At 43.6% G+C, this 24,961-nt stretch overlaps 2 protein-coding genes across 13 annotated transcripts in view; one reads left to right on the top strand and one right to left on the bottom strand.

Annotated features, from left to right (window-relative positions):
- RELCH (RAB11 binding and LisH domain, coiled-coil and HEAT repeat containing) overlaps positions 1–2,315 on the bottom strand; it is a 122,535-nt gene extending 120,220 nt beyond the window's left edge. For 3 of the 5 annotated variants that reach the window (XM_030552244.1, XM_030552246.1, XM_030552245.1), the window contains exon 1: positions 1,623–2,314. In XM_030552244.1, coding sequence (XP_030408104.1) covers positions 1,623–2,103 — 481 coding nt within the window. In that variant the 5' untranslated portion in view covers positions 2,104–2,314. Of the gene's footprint in view, positions 1–1,622 lie in introns of all 5 variants that reach the window. The other 2 variants (XM_030552247.1, XM_030552243.1) reach the window with 2 other exon arrangements.
- Positions 2,316–2,673: 358 nt separating this feature from the next.
- Positions 2,674–24,961, top strand: part of PIGN (phosphatidylinositol glycan anchor biosynthesis class N) — a 167,608-nt gene continuing 145,320 nt past the window's right edge. For 2 of the 8 annotated variants that reach the window (XM_030552256.1, XM_030552257.1), the window contains exon 1: positions 2,985–3,377. The gene's annotated coding sequence lies outside the window, so the exon portion shown is untranslated. Of the gene's footprint in view, positions 2,809–2,984; positions 3,378–24,961 lie in introns of those variants that run through there. The other 6 variants (XM_030552254.1, XM_030552255.1, XM_030552250.1 and 3 more) reach the window with 5 other exon arrangements.

Below are 24,961 nucleotides of genomic sequence, written 5' to 3'. Positions count from 1 at the left end.
CTAAAATGGGCACTTTTTAATCAGATGGAAGTGAATTTAGCATGTATGTGGCCCTAAAGCACAAGTCTTTGTAAAACCCACTAAACTTGTCAAGAAGCATATAAATGTCTTGAATATTTCAAAAATAATATTCAAAAGCAATAATACAATAACTGGAGTGCGATGATAAAATTTTAGATATAATCATGTATTAGTCTGCTTCTTACAATAAGCAGTACAAGCTCACAAATTTAATTTTTGGGTGGCTGAAGACATTAAATGAAAACCCAAAACCGATGTCCAAAGTATAAGTCTATATAACATGGTTTTGTGCCAGTAATGTTATTTATGAAGGTGCCCCATTATTTGGGAGACATCTTACACACAAGATGTATATTCTTTTGAAATAGAACTAGAACATATGTATATATCATCCAAGTTTCTATTAACCACAAACACTTTCAACCCTTTCATTTAATATAAAGATTTCAGTAAATCACAAATTAAAAGCCAACGGACTAAGAGAGAGAGGAAATCATTTCTTCTTATAGGATTCATTTAATCTTTTAGGTAGCTTAAAAACTTGTGTACCTCATGTCATCGCCATGAGAGTCTTGATGAAAAGCAGGTATTTTATGTAAGTAATGCAAGTATATTTTCACCTGTTCATCCATAAATAAAGGCAGACAATGATACTCGGTAGTAGTAAGGTCTATGACAACTTCCCAAACACTATCTTTGCCCATCCATTTCCTGGGTACCAACAGGACAAAAAAATCCACCCAATACTGATTATACACATTTCTCTCTGAAACATTTTATAGAAAGATGACAGGACATAGACAGTTGGTTCTCTCTAAACCTGCTAGCACTAATTATGGAAGTCATTGTACTCTGAGGTTCAAGAGCTAAGACCCCTGAAACTTAATAAAAGTATTAGAGTATTCCAAATGTTGTTTCTTATGTTGCCAAGGTCAATACATTGACCTTTTCATAGTAAATTTTGACAGCTCACGTTGGAAATTATAGACTTTAGGATCGTCAGTCATAAGCCAAAAAATATTTCCTCCTATTCTCAGCCCAAGGAAAACTCACTCTCAGTGGAACCATGAATGTGTGATCTGACTGGTGTGTCAGATAACAAAAACAAACATGAGTATGGGCTGGAATTAAAGCAGAAATGCCTACTTCTCTCTCTCCCCATAAGAATTGCCATAAAATTAAATCACACCCAACTCAAAACACGATGACTTCTACCTAACATGGTTAGAGATTTTTTACTGAGTCCTGCTGACCTTACACTAGAAAATATAATAGCCTGGCTTTAACATTGCTGCACTACTAGCAATCGCCCTCCCATGATCCCGCTTACTTCATCCCCTACAGTCTCACGCTCCGTCTTTTCCACGCGGCACCTTCTGCGCAGCATCCAACCCTTGTACCCACGCTTATACCAGCGCCCAGGTACGTCAAGCCCCCTACACATCGTTCCCCCACACGCTCCCCAGACACACCTATGTCCAGCCACCAGACATCTCTCCCTCTAGGCCCTGTCGCACCCCTCCCACCGCCAACTCCTGCCTCGTAGAAACTCCGGCAGGGCACACTTCCCTTCTGCCCTGTGGCAAGCGAAGGTCACTTACTGAGCTGCCCGGGGCCGGGCTCCTTGCCGCTGGCTGCCGCTCCCCCCGGCGCCGCGCCGGCAGCTCCCCACAGGCCCGGGGCTCCCCCCGCGGGCGGGGTGCCGCTCTGCCGCTCGAAGTTGCCCGGGTTGGAAAAATAGTCGCGCAGACGGGGCAGCTCGCGGCCGCTCTCCAGCAGCTCCGTGTGCAGCTCCAGCGCCGTCAGCAGGAACTGGTCCCGTAGCAGTTGCGCCGCCAGCGCGTCCACGGGCACCCGGGGGGGCTCTCCTGCGCCGGGCCCGGCCCAGCCGGCCTCCCCGGGGGCCGCCGCCCGCAGACCCGGCAGCACCCCGGGAACCTCCACCGCCGCCTCCTCCTCGTGCTGCTGCGGGGAGAGCGGGCCTCCCAGGCCGGGGTCGTTGCCGCCGCCGTCTCTCGGCTCCTCCTCCTCGGAGTCGCTGAGGAACGGGTTCACGCTGCTGCCTCCGCCCGCCGCCGCCATCTTACAGCGCGACACGGGCCGCGCGGCCACCTCCGCCGGCCTGGCCGGCCCAGCGACACCCCCAGCCCCTGCTGTTGCGGCGCCTCTCCAGCCCCGCAGCGCCGGGACCAGCCCCGGGCGCGCCGCTCCAGTTGCTACTACGGACACCGCCGCCGCCACTAGCAAGGAAGCAGCCGCGACTCTCTTCCTGTCTCCCTCACCCTCCTCTGCCGGCTTCCGCGTGACAACTCTCGCGAGACTTCCCTATCCAATCACAGGCAACGGTTGGGGCCGGAATCGGAGGCTCCGCCCCCTTCCCCTGTCAGGTGGAGCGGGGCCTGAGCCGAGGCCTGGAAAGGGCGAGGTTTAGGGCAAAAGGGGCGGGGCCTAATGGTGACGGAGACACAGGAGAGGCTGGAGCCATAAGGAAATATTGGAGCGATGGGCGGAGTTTATGTTAAGAGGGGCGCACAGCGTGGAGAGGGCTGAGCTGGATTAGTAAAGGGGCGGGGTCTGGCCTGGCCTGGCCTGACCTGACCTGACCTGTGGGAGGGGACGCGGCCTGGAGGCGGAAGTGGGTGGATGGAAACAGCGGGGATCAGTGGTTGGGACGAGAGACAAGCTAGGGGCGGAGCTATCAGCTGCTGGGTCTCGCGAGAGTGTCCGCGAACCCGGAACGGCCTCGTGGGGCGAACATTGATGTCGGCGCGGACAGCCCGTGAGCTAGTAAGTAGCTGTGGGGGCGGCGCTTGCGCAGTTCGCTCCTCTGGTTGGGAGTGGGGCTCCGGAGTGGCTGTGCCTCCTGCTCTGTACCAGCTCAGCCGCGCCGCTGGGCCTCCCGCGCGCTCTGCTGGGCGGCTCGTGCTGGTCCGGGGCGGTGGTTGGCTCGGCCGCTAGCGGGGGGGCGGGGACGAGAGTTGCTGCCTGTCCGGCTAGCGCCGGGAGGTGGCTGTGCGGCTGCTCCCTGCGCGCTGCAGCTCGTCTGGTTTGCGGGCCCAGGCTCATCCCCAGTGTCCCGGTTTATTGCCTCTCACAGGTGACAACTCTAGGGGAGCGGCCAGGGAGCCGGCGCCGAGACACCCTCTTAGCTGCTCTTGGGGGACCGCTGTGCAGAGCCCCGCAGGGTGCCCGGCGCTGGACACGAGCCCTAGGGTCTTGCATGGCAGCAGCCAGACATAACCCTGCATGAGTTCTGCCCATGCCCTCGCCCCGCCGCGGATACAGGCCGCCCTGTGATACTGGCAGCCGCGATGGAGAAGCGAGGTTACAATGACCAATGATAACTGAGATCCAAGGTGGGTCAAGTAACATTTTTTTATTGGACTAACTTCTGATGGCGAGAGAGACAAGCTTGTCAGCTATGTAGAGCTCTTCCTGTCTGTAGCTTGAAAGCTTGTCTCTTTCACCAGCAGATACTAGTTCACTCACCTTCTCTTTTTAATATTCTGGGACCAACACAGCTCCAACAACAGATGTCCAGAAATCAATAACTATCCTGAGCAGGTAGATTTTTGCTTCCTGGGTTACAGTGAGAACTAGCTGGAGGGCCAAAGCAAAGTGGCCGTTTGAGGTGAATTGCTGCAGAGTGCTTACACATTGCTTTTCTCAATGACTTCAAGTTGAAATTTGTCCTGCTCACCAGAGCTGGTTTCCCCCCATCTTGCTTTCCTACAAACTTGGCCTGGGCTCAGGGAGTCTAGGTAGGTTCTTTCCTTTTTTTTGTATCACCAGAAATAAAGATCTCTCCAGACCCAAATGTGTGCTGTGTGATGCCTGTTCAGCTGCATTGACTAAAGTAAAAATTGATAGGAAAGTAATAAACATTTATGTCGATGCACTATTAGTGGAGGCCAGCTTGCTCGCCTATAGAACTGGTAAATTTTCATGATTGTTTTGCAGAGGTAAAAATAATTAATAAAAGCATCAAATCTTTCACACTTGCCTTTCCCCAAGAAAACTATGATAATATCATGATTGCTCAGTATTGCCTGAGCCAAGTGAGGTCCTATGCTTAACTCAATCTTATTTCTCTGTTCGTCTGACTAATGTAATAACTTGGACACTGCATCCCCTCAACTCCAAAATTTCTAGATGGCATGGGGCACAAATCTGTTCATTTTGGTGAAAATTGGAAACTTGATGCCTGATTTCCACTGGTGTAAGTGAAAGGAAAATCAGGCCCTAGCATGTTACAGGCAGAGGAATAGCTTTGGTGACCCCATTCTCTGCCTGTATGTTACAGGAAATAGCTTAGTATACTGTGTTCTCTTATTGAGTGTATAGTTTGGCCTATGTACACAACAAAATGTGTGACCCTTTAGTATTAATAGTGTCTAGTAGTCAAATAGCCGGTATGTTCCAAAGTGGTATTCATTACATCTCACAGACTGTTTCTGACCTAGCTAAGTAAAAGGGCTGCACTAGTTACAAATGTTGGCCTGCCTACCCAAAAGATGTGCACCAGTTGACCTATCTGTGGCGGCTATAATTGGTGCCAATTCTCAGTATAGACAAATTCTCAATCCTTACTTGATTAGGTTCCAAGAACCGTAAATTGGCAGCTGTTTGAGCGACTCTTAAAGATCACAATACTGAAGATATGACTTGAAGAGGCTATATGGGGGATAATTTCTAACCAGTATTAAACCCCCAGTTCAGGTAAACTAATTTTTAAACTAGTTAGCACTGTAAGGTGGATCTGTGTATTGATGACTCCAGGCAGGCCTGACCTATAGTTAGAGAATCACTTAAAACTGGAGCTACACTGTGACTCTAGTTGCTGTTAAAATCTACGACTCTAACTGGTTTGGCTGAACAGTCTTTAAAATTGGTTAGAAAATTTTCATATTGTAGACATGCCATAGATTAGTCAGGTCCCAATATGTTTAGGTCTTTATAAAGTCAAAGTCAACATTTGAGACTCCCCCTGGAAGCTACTCAGAAGTAACAGTTAACTATGGCACAACATTATAAAGTTCTGTCTTCAAAAAACTTTGCTTAGTGTATTGGAAGTGGCTAATTCAATCTTCTGAATGCCTTTAAGGTGTAGCTCGATGTGAGTTACATTAGAGAAGTTTAAGCTAGAGTTGACAAAAGTCATGGTTAACTAGCAAGTTCCACATATAAAATAAAAGCTCACTTTCTTTACTAGACATTAGTGAATAAAGTGCTCTTGGACAAGCTAGTACTTGAGCATCTAAGGATCTGTCAAGACCTTCAAATTGCAAACCTACATACAAACGGGCAGTCTTCCTCCATGAGGAGTGCTGATTTAAATTTAAACTTAATAGATACATGATATAGCACTGGCAGATTTGGTTCCCTGCATGTTTGCTCCAGTATGAAGCCCTGTCTGTATTTCATACTATACTAGCAAATGTTCTGTATTCTGTTTTGCAAAGGTAGCTCACTAGAATTTTTGCTCTTCTGTGAGTGTAAGATTGGGTCTGAAGCCATAGTAATAAAAGATTTCATTACAGCAGTTGGCTACAGTATGAAATCTTTGCTGAGAAGTGAGAAGATATGGCTGTTTTTGTGTGTTTGCAAATTATGGTTGTGCAAATTAGGTTAGTACAGAATTAACTTAATTTCCCATCCTTAGGGCATTTTGAAATGTATTTAATAACAAGGAAAATAGTTTTCTAAGAATATGGTAGCATGCTGTTAATCCATACCTTCTTTTTGTAATGTAAAAGAACTGAAGTGTCTACTTAAGATATTTACTTAAGATAATGGCTTCTAACATACACATAATCCAGTATGCTTAATACAATACATTTTCATAATTTTAAAATGACTTTATTGGAGGCCACATGTTTGCAATGTTTAAAAGACCAGAAAATAATGCAACTTAATGCATTTGTTGCAAAAAAGACAGCATACTGAAAATTCTATTTTAAAAATAGTGACTTTTAGGTCTAAGAGGGCACTGACAAAGGGAACAGAGGACATGAATTGAAGTAAGGAATTCTCTTACTGAAATTGGGAATCTTGAGACGTATTTAGTCAGAATGTGGCTTTTATATCTGGTTTTAGCATGTTTTAATCAATATATAATTTACTGGTGCAGAAGTTTTATACTGCTTGTTCATACAACACTGCAGAGTTAAGTGACGATGTATACACACTGAATGTATTCAAAATTTGTTATAGTGACTGTTTGCTTTTGAAGTGAAAGTTGAAAAGAAAAAATAGTCTCAACTTGCAGCATCTTCTAGTGGCCTTCAGTTCACTCTGCAGTTTTAACCTGTACTTTAGACTCGTTGGCTAACTTCTGGAAAGCAAATTCAGCTCTGCTGTAAATTGACATAACTTCACTAAAATCAGCAGAGATGCATCTGCTTACACTAAGCATTGAATTTAACCCCATGGGCTAAAAACTACTGTGGAGTACAAAACTAATCTCTTTTTCATAGCAAAGAATTCTTCCATTTCAGTATCTCTGTATAATTTTGGTGAAATGGTGTATGTGGTGTACTGACGGGGGAAAAAAGTCAGTTAAACAGGCATATTCATGGTTACTCAATAATATTTTATGGAAATTTGGGAACAAGCCAACATTGTGTGCCTGTAACCCTGTGATATCGAGACCTGGTGCTCCCTAGCTCCTAAATATTTTGGAGAATTTAACTTGAAACACTTATAAATGTTAACAGCTATGATACAAACCCGAGCATGAACAACTGGGTACTTCTTTTCTACTATAGGAGAAGTTAGTTAAGTATAGGGAGTGCTACAAAGAACTGAATAATGGACTTTCTCTATAATCTTAATGCTAGCCATGTGTATAGTTAGTTATGTGATGACTGAGGCCGGGACATCATGTTTATAAGTGAGCGGCTCAAATATTGCCTCATCTGTCCATCCAATAATGCAAAGGCTAGGTCTGCCTATAGGGTGATATCAAATATCTTCCTTTCATGGGCTGAACTTGCTGCCTTTCAGCATTGCCAGTTACTGCTGGCCTAGGGAGCAGGGAATGGAGTCATTTTTATTAATTCTTTCTAATTAGTATTCTTTTTATAAAAATTGGAGCAATATTCCCCTTTCTGTTCTGTTCTCTTTTTCCCTACTACATTCTCCAGGTTTGTACATCTGCCCTGTTACCTCTGCCTAATTTTTCCAGCTGCTTTCCACAGTGTGTACTCTGTGCCACAGCTGCAAAGTGGAACTTTCAAAACCTATTAGTAGGTTTCACTGTAGGTTAACAATACCCACAGGTGACAGGTGTGGAATAGCGCAGCTAGTTGGTAGCTCCCAAAAACTAGAGCTTTGCAAATCTAGGAATATCCACATACCATTTTTGCTGATCACAGATTGGATGTGATACAGATTTTGTATCTGTGCAGGACTTTACTAATATTCTCTTATTTATGGAATATATTAATGTATTTCGTTAGTTCTGGGAACTTGTTAGCAAGATCTAACTTTTAACCACTTAGCTGTACTTTTACAGGGCAGCCCATGTTTTTCATTGTTTCCTCAGATAGCGTTAACTGATTTTTAGCTGCATGGACTCCCTATAAGATACAGCAGCTTAATAACATCTATATCTGTCTATAATGGAAATGCATTCTGGACTAGCTCTAAAGCCTGCTAATATAAGCTGTGCAGAGTTTCAACCCAGGCGGGCTTATCATTTCACAGCTGGTAAATGATGAGTAACATTAGTCACCATGTGAGAACTGACTGTTATATTGAGCAAAAATAAAGATTTATTCTAATGTGAAGGAAACTTTCAGGCTTAAATAGTTGATATTCCGGCTTTAGGGTTTATGCAAAGCTAGAAAAATGTTTTGTATCAGCATTTATAAAAAACACACGCAGCAGTTATTACTACTATCCAAGGAGACAAAGCGAAGACCATTTCTTTGCATTAAAACAGTTTAAGAATCTTTAAAGCATTATCCTTGATTCAGAATGAGATTAATGTTCTTTTGCCAGCATGGAATTTTAACACTGTCTTGGAACTAGTATAAGCTACTCACCCTTTTTCCCCCCTCATATTTTGCAACCTTCATTCTGGAGTTTCTAGTAACATTTGTTTTGCTTGTTGAGTTGTTGAATTTGAGGCTTTTTCTATACACATCTTTAGTTTTTTCCAAACAAGACTTTGCTTAAGAGTGTAACAAGGATTGTTCTGAAGACAAAAGTTTCCATTTGAATCAGTCTAGAGTTCTGTCTGTTGTCCAAATTTACTCCTTGGGGGATTCTGTGTGACTATGCGCCTGCAGAAAACGGCCCCCCAGCAGAATTCCTGTTCTTCCCTGCAGAAAACTGCAGGGAAGCAAAGGGAAGCCATGCACAGGAGGAATGACCATGGGCGTAGTTTTTTGGGGGAGATTGCTTCCCCTGCAAACAGAGACGAGGCATGGACAGGGGGCACATGGGGTTACATGGCACTGCCCCCCCTTGTTTGTGCAACGCAGAGCTGCCCTGCTGAAGGAGGCTGTCTCAGTTTTGCTGACTCTGCAGCTGAATGCTGCCTCCTGGTTCCTAGTGCCAGTGGAGCTCCCCTTCTGTATGCTGGGATCCTTCCTGTTTTCTGTGTAACAGTGAGTGCTGGTGGTGGGGCTGAGTGAGGGGGTAGAAGGAAGAGGCAGTAGGGAAGGAAGGAGAATGGAATAGCGCAGGGGGAGGGTGTCATAAACAGATAGCTAAGGGTTAATGTCTCTTTCACCTGAAGCACCTGACCAGAGGACCAATCAGGAAACAGGATTTTTTTTTCAACTCTGGGTGGAGGGAAGTTTGTGGCTGAGTCTTTGTCTGTCTGCCTGCTTTTCTCTCAGCTATGAGGAATGATTTCTATTTCCTGCTCTCTAATCTTCTGTTTCCAAGTTGTGAGTACAGAGATCATGTATTTACATGTCTATAGTTGCTGGAGTGCTTTGAATTGTATTCTTTTTGAATAAGGCTGTTTATTCAAAATGCTTTTAAGCAATTGACCCTGTATTTGTCACCTTAATACAGAGAGACCATTTGTATGTATTTTTCTTTCTTTTTTTATATAAAGCTTTCTTTTTGAGACCTGTTGGAGTTTTCTTTACTGGGAAACTTCAGGGAAATTGAGTCTGTACTCACCAGGGAATTGATGGGAGGAGGAAATCAGGGGGAGATCTGTGTGTGTTGGATTTGCTAGCCTGATTTTGCATTCCCTCTGGGTGAAGAGGAAAGTGCTTTTGTTTCCAGGACTGGAATTACAGTGGGTGGACTCCCTCTGTTTAGATTCACAGAGCTTGTGTCTGTGTATCTCTCCAGGAGCACCTGGAGGGGGAAGGGAAAAAGGATTATTTCCCTTTGTTGTGAGACTCAAGGGATTTGGGTCTTGGGGTCCCCAGGGAAGGTTTTTCAGGGGGACCAGAGTGCCCCAAAACACTCTAATTTTTTGGGTGGTGGCAGCAAGTACCAGGTCCAAGCTGGTAACTAAGCTTGGAGGTTTTCATGCTAACCCCCATATTTTGGACGCTAAGGTCCAAATCTGGGACTAAGGTTTGACAGAGGGGAATGTGGGAGTGAGGGGAGGGGGAAGGAGAAGTAAAGGGGATAGGGCAAATGGGGTAAGCAGGAGCCCAGAATGTGGCGTCTCTTCAGCCTAATCCCTACTTTCGCAGTACCCGAACTGCACCTGAACACCCCCATCAAGCAGCTGCACCTGAACACCCCCATCAAGTCCTACTCTCCCAGTACCCAGACTCCTCCACTGAGTCCCCCAACACCCAGACCTCCCCCCCGCCGAGCCCCTTCTCCCCACACCCAGACCCTCCCACTGAGCCCCAACCACCTTCACCTGGATCCCTGCAGAGTTCCATTGCCCCTGCACCTAGAACCCCCCAACAAGCCCCTATGCATCCAGATCTCCCACTGAGCCGCCTGCACCAGATTCCTGCACACAGAAACCTTTCACCCCACACGTGGATCTCCCTTCACTAAGACCCTCCACACTTGGCTCCTGCTGGGCTGAGTCTGCACACCCACACCTGGTGCAGAGGAGCAGGTTCCCTTAGGGTATTTCTGGGGCAGCACCAGCCTTTGCATTGTGCCAGGGTCAGGTGCAGCCTCCCAAGTCCCTGTACCCTGGGGCTTCAGGGTGATATCCCACCTCAGTACAGACAATGGCCTGTGCTCCCCACTGCCAGGCTGGGGCCACATTTATTTATTGACAAATAAAATTTGCAGAATTTAAAAATATTTTGTGCTTGATTTTTAATTTTTGGCACAGAATTTAAAAATTTTTGGTGCGGAATTCCCTCAGGAGTAAAATGTCTTTGATACACCTAGCATATTTGTAGAGCACAAAAACTGCTAGGTGCCTGTGTAGGATCTAGAAGTTTGTACAAGATGATGGACTAATAAAAAGAGTGGCCCAGCTTTCAAAAATACCAAATACTCTTAGATTAGGTCCTAAATTATGGTATCTTGCAAAGCCTGAAAAAATGAATCACTTCAGTTTGTTTAAACCTCACTATTGGGACAGTAGCTCAGATTCAGAGAGACCAAAGGGAGTCCTAGGACCTTGGAGAGCAACAAGCTGTCATTCACATGCACATGTTTATGAAAGGCACAATTATATAAATGAAATTCATTGGGCTCATTATTCAAAAAAGATGCTATAGTACTGTTTCCCTCCATTCCCCCATGAAAGTACTGCTTTTCAAGTAAAAAAAATGAAGGGCAAAATCACCGTGGGAAGCTGTAATATTGTATTTATCTGTGTTCAGTAAACAAAACAAAAGCCCTCTTTCTCCCTTCCCTCCCATGCAAATTTGGACTTACCCTATTTATGTTTCTCAAAAATGGTGGTATGCATTTTATAAATATTACTCTTTTCCTCCTCACTGGAAGAATTAAATTTAGAGCAATTTTTACATTGAAGTAAACTTGAAGGAAGATGCAAACAGCAGTTTACTTAGTTGCTATTTTCAGTATTTCCCTTGCTGTTATTGAAGTTAGTGAATTAATGGTAGTTTCTCTCTCACAGCCCTTTTCTCTTGCTGTTTGATATTAAAGATGACTAATTTTACAATATCGCCATTATAATGTTAGTTCAAGATTCATTAGGTAGAAAGAATAGGCTAATAAGAAGAAATTACTTATTTAAATATTCATCTTAGGTAATAAGCAAAATGGATATTAATAAGAAAATGAGGTTAAAATTAGATTTGTAGATATGCATTTAAACTATTTTAAAGCTTTCCTCTCTTGCGTATTAGCTCCTATAGAACACATTTTAACCAGTGCGCTCTCCCATATATAGTAACTTTCTTTCCTGTATTTATTTAGAATAGTTCTTAAATGATTGCAAGATGGGATGTGCAGTCACTTAATGTTTTTAGTTCTACTTTCTGTTACAAGATGGATCTGACGTGAGTTCACCATATTCTTGTTTGCCACTTGGGGTCACTCTCTTTCCATTCTGCCCTGTTCATACTCTACATTCACATTTGCTGTGCCATTCACAAGAATATTGTGGCTTTTCCCCCAATCCACTCTGGTCTAGAAGGAAGGAGCTGTGCCACCTGCATTCTTCCACTTTTTGAGTGGGCTTGCCTCTTTTCCAGCTACCTTCTTTCTGCATAGCTTGGGACTACCACATGCTGCACTGCACAGAAAAAAGGAGACCAAAAATCAGACTGCAGCACTCATGCACTTCACAATATCTTGTTGATTTCAGTACTTGTGGGCGAGCAGGCTGATGAGATAGCTTGAGTAGTAATATGAAGAGCTGATTGAAGTGGCAAGTAACATATTTAAAATGTCTGAGCGGCTCAGAGTTCAAGGTTGTCTGATATGGCTCATTTGAGACAGCAAAGCTGCTCTGGCTGGGTGACTTCCATGCTTTTGCAATCTCATGAATGTTCCGTGTCTTTTATCAGTTATGGAGACTTTTTGTTCTGTTGTAAGGTATGACTTTAGATAAGGGTCTCTGGGCTAGTTCTCTTCAGATTCAGTAAGCAGCCTTAACTGTGTGCAGATTGAGGCAATGTCTCATATGATAGGTTCTGTGACGGGTTACCCCCGGGATGCCATTGGGAATTGGGGTACCACTGAGCCCTCTGACCCACGAGCCTGGGCTCCCTCTCACACTGTGCTGCCGTGACAAGCTGCAAAACCCCCCAAGCTGCACTTTTATCAGCATTCACACAGGTAGGGACACACCCAGCTGCAGTTACACACAGGCTCTCTAACCACCAGCTTCCCAGTCTAGGACCTCAGTGAAGTACCATCCTGCTCTTGTCAAATCTGGCTAGTATATGGGTTTAATACTCAGTGCGCCTCTCCCCCAACGTGAAGAGAACAATACACATTTGTGGTAATCAAGCAGAGATTTTCCCCAAGCACTCCAGTCGAAGCTCACTGGTTTGGATAAAAACATAAAATAAGTTTATTAACTACAAAAGATAGATTTTAAGTGATAGCAAACAGATCAAAGCAGATTACCTAGTAAATAAACAAAATGCAAACAAAGTCTAAGATATTAGAAAGATAGTTCATATCCTATCAAATTCTCACGCTGGCTGATGTTACAGGTGGGCTGCAGCTTCTTATGGGACTAGCTGCACTTACTTTACAGCTTGGAATCCCCGGGTCTTTCATACACAGGCTAGAAAATCCTTTAGCCTGGGTCCAGCACTTCCCCCAGTTTAGTCTTTGTTCCCCATGTGTTTCCAAATGTCCTCTTGTGTGGGGAGTGAAGAACCACAGATGATATCACACCCTGCCCTATATAACTTTAGCATATGGCAGGAACCCTTTGTTTCAAAGCTTGGTTCCGAGACCAGTTTGTGGAAAAATACTGACATCCCATGATGAAGTCCAGGATCATGTGACCTGGTCACATGTCCTTGTAGAGTCATAGCCATTACTTACATGCTGTCTGGAGTGTTCTCAGAAAGGCTAGCCCAGAGTGGGATAAGCTTCTCCTAAGACCTATTGTTCTTTCTAATGGCCAATTACCCTCAGTAGGCCCTTTAGAACCAGCTATTTAAAGAACAGATAAATAGTATTTATAACTTTAGATACAAAAATGATACATGCATACAAATAGAATAATCATATTCAGCAAATCATAACTTTTCCAATGACCCCTCACATGACTTATCTTGTACAAAATGCATAATAATTATGCCATAACTATATTATAATAATATTACTATAATGACTATGGGGTGCAGTGTCACAAGTTCCTTCTAATAGTTCATTTTTCCCCAAGTAGTAAGTGAACGTCACCTAAGGGTGATGCGTTTGCTTCCTTCAGGATGCCGTAATGTAATCTTTCACTCTTAATGTAATCCTTCCCTCTCAAGGGAAGTACCCATACATTTTCGTCCCCTCAAAATTGTCTTCCTTTTAGCATTATTCTCAGCCATATGAATATGAGATCTGTAACCCTTGTCCTACAGGGCAGGGGTTCTTAACCTTTTTCTTTCTGACCGCCCCGGCCCCGATGGTGTAAAAGCTCCACTGCCTGCCAGTGCCACAACCCTTTTTCTACCTTTAAAAGCCAGAAGCAGCATTAGAGTGTAGCATGCAGGGCAATTGCCGAGGTCCCCACACCATAGGGGGTCCCCAGAAAGCTAAAGTTGCTCGGGCTCCAGCTGGCGGGGCTGGGAATCCTGGGCTTCAGCCCCACACAGTGGGACTTCAGCTTTCTGCCCCGGGTCCAGCAAGTCCAACACTGAACCTGCTTGGCGGCCCCCCTGAAACCTGCTCACGGTCCCTCAAGGAGCCCCTGATCCCTGATTGAGAACTGCTGTTCCAGTGTTTACAGCAGGGATTGGAGAAAAGCTAGGTTGCCATTGTTGTAAATGGTTTATGGAAATCCATGAGTTCAAGGCATAAGACATCTCTGGTATTTCATGACCTACAGAGTGATATTAAACAGAATATTTAATTCTCTGTGAGCTTTTTGCCTCGGGTTTAGCTGTGCATTGCTGAACCATATTTACAATTTAAAACAGTTGTCATTTGTTATTGTAATGTACAAAATATTCAGTGAAAGTGTTGAACATAAAATAATTTAAAGCAGATGGTCTGAGTCACAAGAGCATATTTAAATGTAAAAGCAAGTAGAAATACTATATCTGCAGTTTCATTGTGTGACAAAGAGTTGTGTATTATGCCTCAATTCAAAAAGAAAATCAGGTTTCTGAAAAGGAGGGAAAAAGGGGCTTGATCATCCTCCCAATATTATTCATAGTGTAATTCTGTATTGTGTAGTTAAGATGACAAATTTCAATTTAATATGTTTGTGTTCTGCATACAGATCCTAGAGAAGGTTAATTTGAGATTGGTTGGTAAGTGTGTTTTCAGTCATATAAATTCAGTGTTACTGTCAATAGGTACATATTGTGTGGCCTTAAAAGTCAATGAATTGCATTTTTGAATAGTATGAAATTTTGATGTCTAAGCTATCAAAAAGAAGCAGCATGCTGGATTTGAGAACCAATTTAGTGTTTAAACATTTATGTTAATGTCCCAATACCATGTAAAATCCCACCCCCTCTGCACCAGAGTTTTCCACTCCCTCCCTCTGCTCCTGCCTAGATAGATTGGATCATTTTTATGTGTGGACAAATTGTACAGCTACTCTTTTTGACAATCTACATTAAATATTATGTAATCGTGTTTAGCTGAAAAATGTATCTGTCATCCAAAAAAATAGCACATTTAGTCTTTCCAATTTTATTTTGCTCCTTAAAAGATACTTGCCAAAGCCATTGATATTTATTGAAAATGCATTCCAAATAGAGCCTCTCAATTTTACACAACAGGCATAGAATACTCAGTGGAGCATGCTCCTTCCAAAAGAGATGACTGAATTATTCCGATCTTCATCTTGACATTTTATTACCTTTTTAAAATATCCTCCCAGCAACATAACATATTCCATATTAATAGAGTTTTGTATATGTGTCACCACATATTTGAAAACAGAAAATAGAAATAGAAAATATTACATTATTTTTTCCAAAGACTTACACTGTGCTCTTTTTAAATTGGGCAAAATAAGCATCTCTAATGTTTTGAGATTAAAATTTCGAAGAACTACAACACTTGGTGTTGATGGCTTTGGGGAAACTAGATCTGCATTTACTTACTTATGCTGCCTTACCTTTAATCTTAAACCTGATTCAGCGCAAGGCTGAGGATATAGCTTCTGTAACAGGCAGAGCACTTCACTTGAGCAAGTTATGGAACTGCCTGGAAAGAGGAGAGCTCATGCAAATAAGATGATTGCCTCCAGTCCTGATTATTCGGACTCTGCCCCACTTCCTCCCCCCCAACTGATATACAATCCATAAGAGTTAATACAGATTTTATAGGTATGTGACTACAGGTAAGGAAACTGACAGACCTATAGCACAGCAATATGAACTTTTGGTGTGTTTGTTTTTAATACCTTGGAAGTGTGGAGGGGAAGGGGCCTTTCCCATTTCCAATTACGAGGCTGGGTGGTAGGATGGTTCAACCTATCATCAAATGAGAGCTCTGAAAAACTTTACTCATCCTACCAAAAATGCTCTATTCTGGAGCAGTAATAAATCTTTCTGCCAAAAGCCCTCGCTTCTTTACTCTCACAGACCTTAGGAGTAGGGTTGTGTAACAGCATCAGCACCTACCTCTCCACCAGTGCCCCCCTTATGGCCAATGAGGGCCTGCAATCACTCAGTTTTTGACAATGGGGAGGCACCCACCTCTCATGGGCACCCCCTTTCTGGTCAGGTGTGATACTGCTTTTCTTTCCGTTCTTACAATGGGGTAGCACCTGCCTGTTGCGAGTGCCTCCTGGCCAGTGGTTGTGGTTCATCAGCAACTCAGCTCTCCAGTTGAGTCACACACACTGTTCTGCATTCTGGGGTATACAGTCACTAGCTCTTACAGCGCTGGCATGGGGCTGTAGCACTAAGGCTTCCTTCTCAGAGACACTGCCTTTTTAACAGCCCAGCAGGGGTCCATCTGGGTGCCCTCAGTTGATGTTCTTTCAGCAGCCTTCCCTGGGCTCAGTCTTCAACCAGACCAACAGGGCCCATCACGGTACCCCCGCCCAGTCTGTCTAGGTTCTGGGCTCAGTCTCCTGGGTTCAGCCTGCCTGCACTGAGCTGTTCATGGTCCTGCTGCTCTTCCAGCCGGTCCAGCACCATTCTTTGGCAGCCTTCCCGGGGCTCATCTTCTTCAGAGTTGCTGTGATGAAAAAAATGGTGTCTGTAGGCCCTGACAGTATTCTGCCAGAATTCCTCCACCATCTCAGCACCAAAGGACTCCAATGGCTAGCAACATTGTAGTCCCTCTACCTTAAGGACTATTGAGATCCCTGAAATATAGTGTGAGGAATGGTAATTGCCATTCCAAAGCCTGGAAAGCCCACTGATGAAGTGGGAAGCCACAGGCCAATTTATTAAGTATGCATGAGCTATAAACTTCTTGAACATATCGCCCTTTTACTGAGCCAATGATCCCTCTCAGGCAGGCTTCTGGCCAGAACTTAGTTGTTGCGACCAATTCTGGCACTCAGAACTCACATTGAGGCTGGTTATCAGAAAAAACTAAAGACTGCAGTATTTGTTGATCTGTCATCTGTGTATGACGGTGTATGGATTAAGGCCTGATGCTGAAACTTGCAGAAATTATACCTTGCTACCAAGCACTTTGCCTGCTGTGGACCATGCTTAATAACACATGTCTACAGGGGTACTTGGGTAATAAGACCAGCTCACCCCATATCATAAACATGCTACCACAAGGCTCTGTATTCACACCAACACTTTTTAATATTTACATAAGTGACATGCCTCCAACTAAATCATGAAAACTTTACTCCTGATGGAATTCCTCAACAAAAAATTAAATTCTAGGCACAATATTTCAAAAATCTGCATATTTTATTGTCAAAATAACCTTGTATAATCACATCAGTTTCAATTATTTTTGATCATTTATTTCAAAATACCTGTCAGCAAATATGTCTGTAACAATACAGATGACAAAAAGGATCCAGGCAATGTTTTTTGACAAATAGATTCCTTACTAGGCATATTAATACAGAACTCTGAGTAATAATTCATTTAAACTACAATGCAGAACCGTATTTCCCATACCCCTCAGAAGCAGTGCAAAGGCTTGGGGGAGTCAGGGGTAATGGAGGGAAGTAAATTGCTGGGCAGAAGCCTGGGTGTAAACTTGGAGGGTTGTTGAGTATGGGTGGGAAAAGTATGGAACAGGTTTTTTTGGTGGGGGAGGGATTGTTAGGGAGTTTCCCACTATGTAGACCCTGGCTGATCCCTAGCCTCTCCCATTCAGTCAAGCACATCTGCCCCTGCCCCCATGTATCTCTGTGCCCTCACTCAGCCACTCCACTGTCCCTGTGTAGCTCTGCCCCACGTCCCCCTGTTCCCATGTGTCTCTGCATCTCCTTCCTCCCGTGGCCCTCTGCCTCCACTCCCATTCAGCCCCTGCCCCAGTCTGTCCTCCTCCACTAGCCCTTATGAGCCCCTGTCTGACCCCTCCACCCCAAGCACCCCACCCTAAGGCAGCTCTCTTCCCTCACTGGTGAGGAGTCACAGCTTTGTTCTAGTGCCACAGCGCTTTCTGGTGGGGAAAAAGGCAGAACTGCAGCAACATTTTGGCAGAAGCTTTTTTCTGTGCAAAAAATAGAAATCTGCAGGGCTCATTAAATATGTGTGGACGTGGTGGGGCAGAATTCTGCCAGGAGTAAAATTTGGATATGCAGATGATCTTACCGTGACAACCCAAGCACCAAAGCTCCATGACATTGAGAAAACATTAACTGAGGACCTCCAAAGTATGGAATAGTACTTCCAGAAATGGAGGCTCAAACCAAACCCTGGAAAAACCATAAGATGTGCATTTCATCTTGATAATATAAGTGCTAAAAACAAACTGAAAGTAGCTTTCTGTTATAAAAATGTGCAACATGATCACACCCCAGTATACCGCAGAGTGAAACTCAACTACACCCTCTGTGATCACCCTGAGAAGATAACTGTAAAGATAAATACAAGAGCCAACATAATTCAGAAACTAGCGGGTACAACCTTGGGTGCATCGGCATCAGTGTTGCGAACATCTGCAATAACACTTGTATATTCAGTAACTGAATATTATCAATCATATGAAGTAGATGCAGCCATACGTGACTTGTTGAAACTCAGCTGAATACAGTGATGAGGTTCATCACTGGAACCCTTAAGTCCAACACCATGGCTACCTGTTCTGTCTAACATTGATCTCCCAGTGATATGCCAAACTGCTGCGACACTCTGCGAAGCATAGCTAATCCAGGAAAACAGATGTCTTCCTATCCACCAAGACTTGACAGTGTGGGCCCCCCCTTTCCCCAATGTATTCCTGCAAGCCTTTTTGGGAACATTCGCTTAGCCTCATGCAATCAGTCTAGGATCAGAAGGAGGCTTGGAAAGCATATTGGGTTAAACAAGACTTTAAAAATAAGCACCTCATGATGCATCCCACAAAGGGTTCCCGTTTTGACCTTCCACAGAAATCTGAGTCAACTCTGAACTGAATCCCAACCACCCATAGTAGATGTGGATATCTAATGCACAAATGGAAAATTAAGGACTCCTTGGTGCATGTGTGGCTTCCCATGACAGATTATCAAACATCTCACCACGTACTGTGCAGTTTATAAATATGAAAGAGGAGGCATATACAATAAATTCTGCTACTCCTGATGAGCAATCTGGCTTGATCAACTTCAGGTGAAATTGTAGTTGCTGCTCTACACCAGCCATATGAAAGAAGAAAAAGGCACCTGATCCCTCCCTATTTGAGCTCCAGGCAACAACTGACTGCTCTGCCTCTGCTGCTTCCTTTTACATGTCCCTTCTGGCCCCTGATTGGCTGCTCCCCTGCAGCCACTCTAGGCTGCCTAGAGGACTTCTCCTCTGCTGTTTTTAGGAGAAGAGAGGGGGTTGTGAGGCAGGGCCGCAATGCCTCCAGCAGGGTGCCTCTGGACCTAGTCTGCTCTGTCGCTAGTTGTTACCTGACTCCACTGCTATCTCTCATGTTGACATGGCACTAGGTATTTACAACCCTTTTCATCACATCTTTGTGCCTTATTGACAGAAGTTGGATGGGGTAAGGAGTTGGGTTCCAGAAGTGTTTTGAGTCTCATACCTCTTTTGAGGTTGCAAGGTGTCTCTTCTCCTCCAGGATGGACTGTGTGAACATTTCTCCTGCACAACAAGAGGTTTCTTAATAAGAATGAAGTTTATTAGAAAAAGAGAGAGAATGGAGTAAAACCAAAAAAGGAAAGGGTGAGTTAATATACTGCATAAGATAAAGTAGGCAATGCAGTCTCATCTTAAGTTACACAACGGAAACACAAGTTCTTATTTACATATTACAGAAAGCAATCTGAGGCTGTGGCCCCAGTCTTAGGGTCTTAACCTCAAAGATGTCCCGAGAGAGAGATTCCTTTCATGGTCTCCAGAATACTTACTCTCCCTTTTCCTTACTCTGTATCACTTTATCCAGACCCTCCCTCCCAGCATTTAGGGTAGCTGCACCTGTTCTCCAAACTGAGTTTCTCCTAATACCTACATCAGGGTAGGCAACCTATGGCACGTGTGCCAAAGGCAGCATGTGAGCTGATTTTCAGTGGTACTCAAACAGCCTGGGTCCTGCCCATGAGTCCGAGGGGCTCTGCATTTTAATTTAATTTTAAATTAAGCTTCTTAAATTTTTTAAAAACCTTCTTTACTTTACATACAACAATAGTTTAGTTATATATTATAGACGTATAGAAAGAGACCTTTAAAAATGTTAGAAGGTATTACCAGCATGCAAAACCTTAAATTAGAGTGAATAAATGCAGATTTGGCACACCACTTCTGAAAGGTTGCCAACCCCTGACCTACATAAACAGTAGAGTTTTGGACTTCCTGCTTTCACTAAGGACTATAAGGTGGTCGATGGAGGATACAGCAACCTTTGATAGCTACTTTTCAAATGCTTAAAAGCCCATCTTAGAGACTGTAAAAGCAGCAAAGAATCCTGTGGCCCCTTATAGACTAACAGACGTTTTGGAGCATGAGCTTTCGTGGGTGAATACCCACTTCTTTAGATGCATGACATGCATCTGAAGAAGTGGGTATTCACCCACGAAAGCTCATGCTCCAAAACGTCTGTTAGTCTATAAGGTGCCACAGGATTCTTTGCTGCTTTTACAGATCCAGACTAACACGGCTACCCCTCTGATACTTGACATCTTAGAGACTGTGTTTCAGAGACCAGTCTGCTCGTCAAAGTAAAGTGATTTCTGAAGTCCCATTGTTTGGTGAGTAAGGAGGTTTCACCTGTCTCGGTTGAATTTTTCTAAAACTGACTCTTGCTCCCTCCTGCTCTTAGTTATTAAATATTACTTTTTTGGCAGACCTATTCATTCCATCGCAATAGTGTTGTCAGCCATATACCTTATATGAAACTTGCTGAGAATATGAGTTCCTTCATGACCATTCTCAAGACCCTGATATCAATTTATGGAGACTGGGCTGTGCAGAATTACACTGCTCTTTGAAAGGAGATAGAATGCTTAATTCTGTGTGATCTGGCTGCCACCATCTTAGGTTCATTCCCTTCTTCCTGTCACTCATGGATATAACTGCCAGTGAAGTTTCAGCATTGTGATGCCCTCTAGTGCTTATTGGGACTGTAACAGTTGTCAGGTAGCTGCGCCTGTGTTCCCTTCTTTGTGGTACACTCTAGTAGTTCCTAGTCAGATCTCAGGTCTTTTACTGAGACCTATCACTGAGTAGGGACCCATGTCTCACTCCCTTCAGATCAGGTGGTTTTAAGGCTGTATAGTTCCTTGCCTTACGCAGTGATATCCCCAGCAAGCCAGTCTGCCTAACGGCCAGTGCTTTGATTTCTCTTTGAGGGCTATGAACAGGATATTGCAGTAACAGGTTGTCGCACAGCTCTTTCTAAGCAATCACTTTTATTCTTAAGATAAAAAGCATTACAGAGAAAACATACAATACAGTAAAAGAACTTGAATGCATGCTAAAAGTTTACTAGAGTTTATCTGCAACTCCAACACTAGGCTCTGGTAGATGTCAGTTTTTCAAATTACACAACTGAGTTTGTCCCCTTGGTTACAAATTCATGTCAGTTTTTTAGATTGGGAACCAGAACCACCACTGGACAGTTCTGCTGTTTCTTTATAAAGCTCAGACCTTTGATATCTAGTCTCCAGGAACAGGTAATGACTAGTCAATGACTCTCTCCTCAGCAAGTAGCTTGAAAAGACAGAGTTTTTGCATAACTGGAGTTGTGGAATATACATTAACCACTCCCAGGAAACCCACTTAACACTTGTTATCCCAAAGTTTATGCCTATCTGCCACATTTAAATGTAATTGTTTGAACACTTTGTACTTTCAAGATCTCATATCTGCCACAGGGACCTCCTGTTTACCTCTGTGGCTGTCTTTTCACCTTAGCTGAATGAGTCATATTGGTGAGCATCACTGTTCTTGGTCTACTGTTCATCTGGTAGATCTCTATGTTCTTAATGGCTTTTTTCTTTCCTTTTTCACAGTGTTTTTTCTTCCTCTCCATATTTATATACAACAATGAATGAATGCAGTAAATTTGAGAGGTTGTAGGCACTGTATTTGCCATAGTTTTTTGTAGCCTTCAGTAGCGATAATCTTCTGTCACTTGCTTTTTCCACCTCTTGCAATGAATTGTTCAATGGCGAACTTTTCCATTGGTGATGATCTCTCCTCTACCAAAGAATTAAGCCCAGCCTGGAGTCATCAGCTCATCTGTCGTTTTAAGTTTTGAACTAACTTTTTGTGTTTAACTTCAAACCTGTTCCAATATTGTGAGGTGAAGGTTGGACTATATTGTTATTAGGTTTGGATACAGTTTAGGACATTCTGAATAAAGAGCCAGAGAGAAGAAGAAATCTTTGTCTGAGGCAGCCGTTATTGCCCAAGACCACAGTAATGATTAATGGTCTGATCCAGTATATAGCAATTCCTGTGTTCTGTTGGACAGTAAGGGAAATTTTATGCCAATTAGATATGTTAGAACTGCGTGTAGTGGGGCTGGAAAACACAGCAGGCTCTTTTGGCCTGTCTACTACTAGGTGATGCATTAAAATTAACATTGAATAAGAATAATAGTTTCCTTGAATAAGGACTGCATCTTTATAGTTACAGAAGTAACTGACTGGTGGAGTGCACAGGAAGATATGAAAGGATACAAAAATGCTGAAATTTCCTTGGCTGGAATTTTCCTGATTGTGAGAGAAGTGAGGAAATAATCTCAGTTCTCTGAGCCTAATCACAGAAAACAGTGATCGTTGCCAGTCAGAGTGAAAAAACTCTTCACTGGTGGACTTGACCACACAATGTTTGGGCATGAGTTCCCTTTGCACAGGCCCCATCAAATATACTTACAATGGACACTTATCTGCTATATTGAGGTGCACACTTGCACAGTCCAGGACAGGTGATCCCCCTCAGAATCAACATTGCACATAAACTTACTGGAACTATGAGCAGTCTGCAGTGCATGCTCACACTTTCTGCCCATGTTCAGGAACAAGACCATAAAAGTGTTGATGAGGACAACATTGCTTGTATGTTTTAATATAAACCAACAAGGGATGACTTGGTTGCACTCTCTGTGCACAGAAGCGAAGAGATTATGGAACTGGTGCATCCAACATCAGCATCTCAGCCACCTACCTACCAGGATGCCAAAACACCACTGCAGATGCTTTGCACAGAACATCCTCTCAGGACCATGATTGGGAAAGAAACACCAAGGTACTACAGAGGATATCAAAGCTGGGGTTTTCCAACTATAAACCTCTACACTATAGCCCAGAATGACAAGTGCCCACATTTCTGCTTGAGAGCAAGATTGGGGTGCTTTTCTCTTCAAATGTGGTGCACCTCTACTGTACGTGTTTTCCCCTCACTCCTCTCCTATCCAGATCATACATAAGATAAGGGCAGACAAATCCAGAGTCATCTTGATTGCCCCCATGTGACCTAGACAAATGTGGTTCTTTGACCTGTTGATGATGGCGGTATGCCCACCATGCACTCTTCCTCTTCTTCCACATCTGTCTCAGGATGCAGGCCAGGTCTGCCACCTGAACCCAGAAATACTCCCCCTGAAGGCATGGTTTCTCCACGGTTCCATGGCAATGAAGTGACCTGTTTGGAGGAGGTAAGGACCGTACTATTAAATAGCAGAAGGTCTATTTCATTGTATACTTACCTGCACAAATGGACGAGATTCCACATATGGTGCCAGGATAGACAAACAGTGGTGACTACCTCTTCTTTACCAATGGTATTAAATTGATAGACCTGATTTCTTAAATTCCAATATATAATGAGCTCCCAGCAATCACAGTTTTCCATCACAAAGTTGACGAGTTCTCAGCCCTTACTTGCCCTACCACTAAATGATTCCTCAAAGGTATTTGTAACTTTTATCATGAAATAGGAGCCATGGGACCTTAATCTAGTGCTTCGGTGCCTTACTGGACCCCCGTTTGAGCCCTTAGCAACATATTCACTTCTACACCTGTCGATGAAGGTGGCTTTTTTCATCACTATCCCATTTGCATGGTGAGTAGAACGTGGGGCTCTCGTGGCACACCCTGCATACACAATATTCTTCAAAAACAAGATAAGGCCACATCCAAAATTTTTACCTAAAATAGCTCTTCATTCTACTTGAACCAGCCTATCCATCTCCCGATGTTCTTCCCAAAACCTCATGGGAACAAACAAAAATCAGTGTTTCACACCATGGATGTCAGAAGGACAGTAGCTTTTTACACTTACAGGGCTAAACCCGTCAGAAAGTCGCCAAGGTTATTTTCTTTCTGTCACGGAAAGATCAAAAGGAGCTGCCATATCCAAGCAAAGGCTCTTGAAATGGATCTCTGGGTGCATTGACCTTTGCTACTGTCAACAACTTCTATCATCCCTACTGGGGACCCGCACACACTCCACCAGATCGCTTTCTATGTCAATAGCCTTCCTCAACAATGTACCCATCACAGACATCTGAAAAGCAGCAACCTGGGCATTAGCCACATGTTCACAGAGCACTACGCAGTAGAGCAGGACTTGACATCAGATGCTGTCCAGGGACTCGCAGTTTTATCTTCTGTCACAAATGCAACTCCAAAGCCCCTTCCTTCCAATGATGACTATTGCTCTACAGTCACCTAAAGTGGAGCACCCACAGTGACACTCCTTGAAGAAGAAGAGATGGTTACTCACCTTGTACAGTAACTGAGGTTCTTAGAGATGGTTATCCCTGTGGGTGATCCACTACCCACCCTCTGCCCCTCTACTTTGGTGTTTCCTGCTAGGGCCACTGCAGTAGAGAAGGAACTGAGGAGGGTTTGGTCATACAGTGCTATGTACTTGTCAGAGGCAGCACGAGATGGTGACAGTACTTGTGTGACCCATCCAGGCACTGCTACTGAAATTCTCCAATCGCAGATGCATGGATGTAGATTCACCTCAAGTGGCTCACTCACAGGGACAGCCATCTTGAAGAACCTCAGTTACTGCACAGGATGAGTAACCTTCTCATGTTGACTGTTCTTAAAAGATTTGTGTCCTTTCACTTTAAATAACTAAGGCCTTATCTGTGCTCATAAGTGCATCCATGTATGAGCCCTAATACAACTTCCTGCTAGTTATTAATCAAGACCCAGATTAAGGAAAACATCCTGATTCTGGAAGGGTACTTAAGTATATGCTTAAATCTTATTGAAGTCAAATTAAGCATTATTTTAAGAACTTTATTGAATTTGTCCAAGTGTATCATAATTTCCCCCTAAGGTGTAAAATAT

The sequence above is a fragment of the Gopherus evgoodei genome, chromosome 2 (genome assembly GCF_007399415.2).
Source record: "Gopherus evgoodei ecotype Sinaloan lineage chromosome 2, rGopEvg1_v1.p, whole genome shotgun sequence".
Taxonomy (NCBI): domain Eukaryota; kingdom Metazoa; phylum Chordata; order Testudines; family Testudinidae; genus Gopherus; species Gopherus evgoodei.
This window is presented reverse-complemented; position numbering and strand designations above follow the sequence as displayed.